Raw genomic sequence first — 8,563 nt, 5'->3', positions numbered from 1 at the left:
ATATCTCAAAGTAGAAGCCTACACACATTAGTAAATGTGTGAAATATTTTTATAAGATTTTGCACGTAAGTTGTAAGAGATGAAAAAAAAAAGCACAACAAAGTAATGAGGATAAAGAATATTTAACAAACCAAGTTACCAAATCTGACCTAGATGATGCATTAACATCTCTGACAGCAGAATGCATGTTCTTTTCAAGTTACATGGAGTTATCAACCTTCTCACATAATTTTAGGAGATACAGCTTATGGAGTTTGTGACTAAAATCAGATGATTTACAGGTCATCACTTGAAGAAGTTAACCTTATTGAAAAATGCCTCTAAGGCCTGTTTTATATCTCTATTCCTCAGGCTGTAGATGAAGGGGTTCAGCATGGGGGTGACGACTGTGTACATCACAGAGGCGATCATGTCTTTGTCTCTGGAGGTGGACGATGAGGAGAAGTAAACTGCAGTGGTCCCATAGTATAAAGACACAACAAGAAGGTGGGAGCCACAAGTAGAGAAGGATTTAAATAGACTTTTATTGGAGGGTACCCTCAGGACAGTTGTCCCTATACGGGCATAGGAGCCCAGGATGCCACCCACACACAAGATAAAGAGCAATCCTCCCTCAGTGAAGATGACCAATTCATTGAGTGACACCTCTGAGCAGCTCATCTTCAGGAGTGCAGGGAGGTCACAGAAGAAGTGGGGGATGGTATTGTCAGCACAGAAGGACACTTGGATCAAGAGCAGTGTGTGCATCAGAGAGTGGATAAGGGAAAAGATCCAGGATCCTGCTACCAAGGAGACACACAGCTCCTGCCTCATGATGGTGGTGTAGTGGAGGGGCTGACAGATGGCCACATACCTGTCAAAGGCCATCACTGTGAGAAGAAAACTGTCAAGACAAGCAAAGACCAGAAAGAAATACACCTGGGAAATACATCCTCTATAGGGGATGGACAGTTGCTGAGTATGCATGTTTATGAGCATCTTAGGGACAGTGACAGTTGAGAAGGAGACATCATTGAAGGCCAAGTGGCTGAGGAAGAAGTACAGGGGGGTGTGGAGGCGCGAGTCCAGCCTGATGAGCAGGATGATGAGCAGGTTCCCCAGCACCGTGGTCAGGTACATGCCCAGGAACAGGGTGAAGAAAAGGCCCCGCTGCCCTGGACGGATGGGGAGCCCCAGGAGGAGGAACTCGGACACGCTGCTCTGGTTCTCCCACCTCAAATTCTTCATGTCTCTGCAGGGGATGAAGGAAAGGCGAGGAAGGTAGTCTAGAATTATCCACAACAACTTGGCAATATACTTTTTTTTTTAAGATATATTTATTTATTTATAGAAGCTCGAGAGGGTGAGATAATTCACCAGAGCCAGAGCGGGGAGCAGAGCAGGCAGAAGGACCGAAGTACACTGCTGAGGGGAGCAGCGAGCGGCAGGAGAGGTCTGCGCGCCATGTGGGACCCTCGCCTGGCAGCTGGGGATCGAACTGGTGCTGCAGAGGCTGCTCAACTGCTCAACTGCTGCACCATGAGCGAGGCCCTTGGCAATATCCTTTTTACATGAAGGCATGTAAATGCATTTTTTAAGCATGATCTGTTTATTGCTCACACCTGTGGATGTGTGTTTCTGTGTGTCACAGTGGGCTCGATGGCATGTAAGACCTCCCGATACCCTACACAGCTTCTTTCCATGGAACTAGAGGGCATTTATCTCTACTAGAAATTTTCTCATTTAGAAACATGTCTTGAACAACTGCCTTGTCCCAGGCCCCCCACAAAGCACTGAGCTCATAACAGCAAGCAGGAAATGCAGCCTCTGCCTTCAAGGAGTTTCCATCTTTCTATCATTGCAGGTCACATGACAGTACCTGGCACGCATGGCAAAGTCATGAGATGGGCAGCAGGAGAGAATCCATAACTTCCTTTTGAAGAGACCTACACAATCTAAACCAGAAATTAATAGCTAGTGATTTCTCACAAGCTAGAGTGAAATTGGCAGGATGTAACTGATCAGAGATATTGCTATTCCCTGTCAACAAAAGTCCATCCAGGATCCTAACCAAGCTAAAATAATAATATTCGAATATTTGTCTTTAACCTACAGCATGCCAGACTCTACACTCATGGTTCCATATGCACTTTCTACCTAAATCCTAGGCATAGCCCTAATAAAGCAACATTATAAATCCCAATTTAGGGCCTCCCCGGTAGTGCAGCAGGTTGCGCTCAGAGCTTTGAAGCAGTCCACAGTCTCTGCAGTGCGGGTTCGATTCCCAGCTGTTCAGGGAGATTCCCACATGGTGTGGCAGACCTCTCCTGTGGTGCCCGCTGCTCTCCTCAGCCGTGTATGTCGGTCCTTCTGCCTATTCTGCTCCCTGTTCTGTGTCTGGTGAATTCTCTCATACTCCCCTGACTCTGGCTTATACCCCAGTGCGTGTGTAAATAAATAAATCTTCAGAAAATCCTATTTTAGCTATGAGGAACAAAATAAACATTCTCTGTATGTGCAAAGATACATCAATAACCAGCAAAAACGGCTAAATCACAATATATCTCTCTGGCCAGATTCCAGCTTTTAACCCTCTGCATACATGTCACACCCCGGTAGTTAGAATAAGGCGACATCTTGTGTGATGTCATTTGTCATTCCTTTGTCCAAGAGTTATCAGTCATTTCTGGTGTATCATATACCAGTAAGCACATTTACAAAGTGCTTTCACATACTTTAATTCCAAATAATTAATGTATACTGGAGATTATATGATAGATAAGGTAAATATACCCTTCATCACAGAAATGTGAAAAGACTCAGGACAAAGATATCATGACCAATGAGGTCCTTCAGTTCTCTGATGGTGGATTCCAGATGCACCCTTCCTTTGGCAGAGAGCTTAGTTAGGACTAGACACACACACACACACACAAACACAGAATGAGGAGGCATCCGCACTGACTCTCAAGCAGGGGTGCAGGACAACAAGGCTCCTCTGGGACATGAACTGGCTGAGGGCTCTGCTTATCTGGGCTCAAGGTCACCGAGAGGACAGTGTCTGGATCCCCATGTGGAGGCCTGGCTCCACACTCACGGGGGCTGTGTCAGCCTCACTGAGAAAGAGAGGAAACAAGCAGGAAGCAGCTGGACCAACTGGGTCCCTGATTTGGTGGAGGTGGTGTTGGGGTGATTTGTGAAGAAGGTGCTAGATCCAAGCCCTGGAGTGATCAGGCTGTGTTCTCCAGTGTGTGAGGGGCATGCAAGGGCCCCTGTTCTTAGACTTATACTTATCCTGCCCCAGACAGCAGTGAAGTGGGGGTCTCCATCACACAGACACTGGCTTGGGGATGATAATAAAAATCCTCATCTCTTCTGAGCACCAATCATGAGCCAGGTGAGATGCTGGATAGCCTGTTTGCATTGGCTCACTTATTCCTCAGAACAGCAAGTATGTGGGAGTAGGTACCCTTCTTTCCCAGGGAGGGTCTCAGTGTCAGAGAGCAAACATAAGGGCCAGACTGTGAGTGGGCCCCATTGGAAACTGAGCAGGCACTGATCTCCCATCCATTAGTATGTGACACCTGCCCAGTGGGGGAGCCCCGAGTGGCCCTTCCTCTCAGTGCAGAGCATGACCCTTGTGAACGGCCACTAAAGTGTCAGTGAGGATGGCACGTGGGCCCCTTGCCGTGGACAAAAATACTGCCTGTAATGAAAACATCAAAACACAACCACACACATTATCCTTGGAGAGACAGGCATATGTCAGTTTTGTTATAAACAAAACACAACATCACAGCTACCACTTGACTCTGTAACAACTTCATCCTCCTTCCTCTACTGCTCATGGATAAATGCAGGAACCCTTGCGCCAGAGTGGGGAGCACATCTTCTCTCTCTACCATCTGCAGTCTCTTTACTTACCTGTAGGAGTAGCCAGTTATGCCGCAGGAAAGGCAGGTGTTTGAGATCAAAGGACTGGTTAAGAGACTGCAGGTCACGCCCAGAAGTGGTCTCCACTTGCCTAATGCGGACCCAGTTGATTCTTGAGCTCTGGGCCAAGGAGTAAAAGGATTCGTTGTGTCATTTACCCCTCTCTGTCTCTTGTGTCCCTCTCCCTCTGTCTACCCCTGTCTTTTTCAATCTCCCTCTCTCAGTCTCTCTTTATATAAATATGTATGTACATACAAAATTCAGGCAGGAAGTAATTTTTATATACATTACTAGCAACACCCATAATGTTTCCATAGAAAGAAACATTTTTTTCCTCTTTGAATCCACAGAATAGTCTGACCTGCCATACTCGCTCAGTCAATGACCCACTAATCAGCATCTGCATCCTCAGCTTCTGTTGTGGACACCAGGCAAAAAGCACGAAGCAAATCTCTGGGAGCCTATGACCTCCTGACTCTCTGTGTCTGCCCTTGAATTTCAGAGCAATAGCCAGGAGGATGCTATTTTATAAACCAGGAGAGGACAAAGAAATCGTCCCTAAACTCTTGGTGGAAAAATGCCAGAAAAATCTAATTGCCATTATTCCTGTATGACATTGGGGAGGAGCCTGAGCAGAAGCCAAAGGGACACTGGGATCCACCGGGGAGGGTGTCTCTGGTGCAGGGACACTCTGGGTTGCCCATAGATCCAGCTGGGAAGCAGGATGACTTAATCATCTTACAATGCCCATGTGGCCAATGCCCTGGTCAGACAGCACGGGATGCTGGGCTTTGCCTGTCATTCATTGTTGCGCTCAACATGTCAAGTAACTTATCTCAAGCTTGTTTCATAAGTTGTTTTAACCTGTTTTACTTTAAAGGGCAGATAATCAGAGTATAGTCAGTATGAAGTTTTTATTAAAGTTATATGAAATCATTCCTGTTAAGAACACATTAGTGCTAGTTCTCTATGTATATTCCAAGGAAGGAGAAGCAAATATATGATCATTGATGTTGATATAGTATTGATATGAATGAATGACTCAGTTAGTTGATTTATAATTTGAAAGTCAGTTGCAGTTCCATATGCAAACAACAGGTTAGAAGAGAGAAAAATAAAGAAAATCATCTCATTCACAATTACACAGAGAGAATAGAATTCCTAAAGTTAAACTTAAGGAAGGATGTGAAGGATCCACACACTGAAAACTCTAAGTAATTTTAAAGAGAATTATGGATTGGGGCTCAGCAGAACTCTCCTGGCTCACCTGCTGTTGCTCTTTGCAGTGTGTTTCAATAAATCTGCCTGTTCAATTTTCCACTCTGTCTCTGATGAATTCTTTCACCCCTGAGCATCTGGCATATACCCGATTCTCCCCCACCATAAAAAGATGATATTGATTGGAAGAATTTACATTACTAACATAGACATACTCCCCAAAGAAGTATGTAGATTGAATACAATCCTCGTGGTAGTTATAGTTAAAAACATATATTTGTGGAGATTTGAACTGATAAACCCTAAAACAAATGCAATAATGTAAACCAATATAAATAAACAGCATATAAATAAATTCAAAATCATTAAAGACTTGGATATAAGACCCCAAACCATAAAATACAAAGAAGACACCAGAGATGATACATTTCATCACTTCGACCATGCAGACATCTACAGGGAATTTCCTTCTACAACAAGGGAAAACACAACAAAAATAAATAATTAGAACTAAAGGAAGTTAAAAACATTTGTACAGTAAGAGAAAATACTAGCATATTAAAAAGACAGTCTACTAAGTGGGAGAATATATTTACACATTACACAACTAATAAGGGATCTTAGGTAAGGTATACAAGAACCCATTCGACCTGCCAACAAAAACCCCAAACAGGGCCTCCAGGTGATGCAGTGGTTGAGCGCCCTGCTGTGAAGGTGTCTGCAGCCTCTGCAGTGCGGGTTCGCTTCCTGGCTGGCCAGGGAGATTCCCACATGGCGTGGCCGACCTCTCCTGGCTGGCCTGCTGCTCCCCTCTACAGTGTTATTGGTCTGTTTGCCTGTTCTGCTTCCCGCTCTGTCTCTGGTGAATCCTCTCACCCTCCCGTGCCTTGGACCTTTACCCCAATTCTTGTATAATTAAATCTCTCTCTCTCTCTACACACACACACACACACACACACACACACACATATAAAACCAAAACAACCCAACTACAAAATGGGCATATGATTGCAATAGATACGTCTCCAAAGAAAATATACAGTTGCTCAATGGTTATATGGGAAAAAAGCATAACTTCACTTCTAATAAAGGAAAAGCAAATCAAAACCACAATGAGATATCACCTCACTCTTGTGAGAATGGCCATATTTAAAAGAATGGAAGGAAAAAATGGAGAGGATATTGAAAAAAGAAAAAGAACTCATCATTGGTCAGAATGCAAGTTGGTGCAGCCTCTGCAGAAATGGTATGGAGCTTTCTTCAGAAAATACAAACAATGAAAATCCCATATGATCATTGCACATCTCCATGAGGCATTTACCCTAGATACGAAATCTCTAATACAAAAAGACTTATGGACCCGTATACTCATAGCAGTGCTGTTCATAAGTGCCAATCATGGAACCAACCTAAGTGCCCATCGACAAATGGGTAAAGCAATTGTAGAAAACATGTGTCAGTGGAATACTACACACTGCATGTGGATGGCCTGAAGGCGGTGATGTTAAGTGAAATAAGTCATAAAATGAAAGGCAGATACTGGGTGGTTTTACTTGTCAATGGAATATAAATAACCAAACAGCACATACTGACAAAATACACCAAAAAAAATCATCTGGAACTAAGGGGAAAAAAAAAAGCATTATTTGTTATCAGAGAGAAAAAGGTGGTATGATCAGTGAGTGGGGGAAGGGCTGGGGCATGGCATGGGTGGTTTGGTTTATGGTGCTGGAATATGGGCAGGTGTGGAGCAGAAAAAATATACATCCACAATATTAATACCTTTTAAATTAGAAAGAGCCCTGTCACAGATGTTCCATAGTGTAAGTGTTCCCATTACAGCTGACTGCAATCTACCGACATGTCATCCTAGAGTTGGGAAGAGCTGTGAACAATCAACTTGAAGATGAGGCAAACCTGGTCACCCCCCACCAAATAAATCCAGTCCACTAGGAGCAGGTCATGAAGCTAGATCTGTGTCTTCATAACATAACAGAAAAAACACAGACATGAACAGTGAGATATCTCCAAAGTAGAAGGCCACAGACATTTGCAATGGTGTGAAATATTTTTAAAATATTTTGCACATAACTTGCAAGAGATGATAAAAAAAGGAGAACAATGCAATGAGGATAATGAATATTTAACAAACCAAGTTACCAAATCTGACCTAGTTGATACATTAACATCTCTGACAGCAGAATGCATGTTCTTTTCAAGTTACATGGAGTTATCTACCCTCTCATATAATTTAGGAGATACATCTCATGGCATTCGTGACCAAATCAGATGATTTACAGGTCGTCACTTGAAGAAGTTCACTTTATTGACAAATGTGTCTAAGGCCTGTTTTATATCTCTATTCCTCAGGCTGTAGATGAAGGGGTTCAGCATGGGGGTGACGACCATGTACATCACAGAGGCAATCGTGTCTTTGTCTCTGGAGGTGGATGAGGAGGAGAAGTAAACTCCTGCAGTGGTCCCATAGTATAAAGACACAACAAGAAGGTGGGAGCCACAAGTAGAGAAGGCTTTAAAGAGACTTTTAGTGGAGGGGGCCCTGAGGACAGTTGTCCCTATACGGACATAGGAGCCGAGGATGCCACCCACACACAGGGTAAAGAGCAATCCTGCCTCAGTGAAGATGACCAACTCATTGAGGGACACGTCTGAGCAGCTCATCTTAAGGAGTGCAGAGAGGTCACAGAAGAAGTTGGGGATGTTACTGTCACCACAGAAGGAGACTTGGATCAAGAGCAGAGTGTGCAACAGAGAGTGGATGAGGCAAACAAACCAGGATCCCGCTACTAAGGAGACACACAGCTCCTGCCTCATGATGGTGGTGTAGTGGAGGGGCTGACAGATGGCCACGTACCTGTCAAAGGCCATCACTGCAAGAAGGAAACTGTCAAGAGCGGCAAAGAACAAAAAGAAATACATCTGGGAAATACATCCTCTGTAGGAGATAGATAGTTGCTGTGCGTGCATGTTCCACAGCATCTTGGGGACAGTGACAGATGAGAAGGAGACATCAGAGAAGGCCAAGTGGCTGAGGAAGAAGTACATGGGGGTGTGGAGGCGGGAGTCCAGCCTGATGAGCAGGATGATGAGCAGGTTCCCCAGCAGGGTGGTCAGGTACATGCCCAGAAACAGGGTGAGGAACAGAACCTGCTGCCCTGGACGGATGGGGAGCCCCAGGAGTAGGAACTCGGACACGCTGCTCTGGTTCTCCCACCTCATGTTGCTCATGTCTCTGCCAGGAATGAAGGAAAGAAGAAGACGTAGGAAGTCTAGAATTATCCTCAATGACTTGGCAATATCCTTTTTACATGAAGGATATAAAGGTATTTTTCAACCATGATCTATTTCTTGATCACACCTGTGGATGTGTGGATCCATCTGTCACAGTGGGCTTGTTGGTTGTAAGACCTCC

The 8,563-nt window shown here is 44.4% G+C and overlaps 1 protein-coding gene across 1 annotated transcript; it reads right to left on the bottom strand.

Annotated features, from left to right (window-relative positions):
- Positions 1 to 285: 285 nt before the first annotated feature.
- Positions 286 to 8,271, bottom strand: LOC311173239 (olfactory receptor 1J4-like; the record flags this gene model as incomplete). Its single annotated transcript, XM_084237088.1, has 2 exons — positions 286 to 853; positions 8,006 to 8,271. The coding sequence occupies 2 exons, from the start codon at positions 8,269 to 8,271 to the stop codon at positions 286 to 288; spliced, it is 834 nt and encodes a 277-aa protein (XP_084093214.1).
- Between the last annotated feature and the right edge of the window lie 292 nt (positions 8,272 to 8,563).

This window comes from Talpa europaea (assembly GCF_964194135.1).
Source record: "Talpa europaea genome assembly, chromosome: 7".
In the NCBI taxonomy this organism is placed as follows: domain Eukaryota; kingdom Metazoa; phylum Chordata; class Mammalia; order Eulipotyphla; family Talpidae; genus Talpa; species Talpa europaea.
The sequence above is the reverse complement of the archived record's forward strand: the minus strand, read 5'-3'. Positions and strand labels throughout refer to the sequence as shown.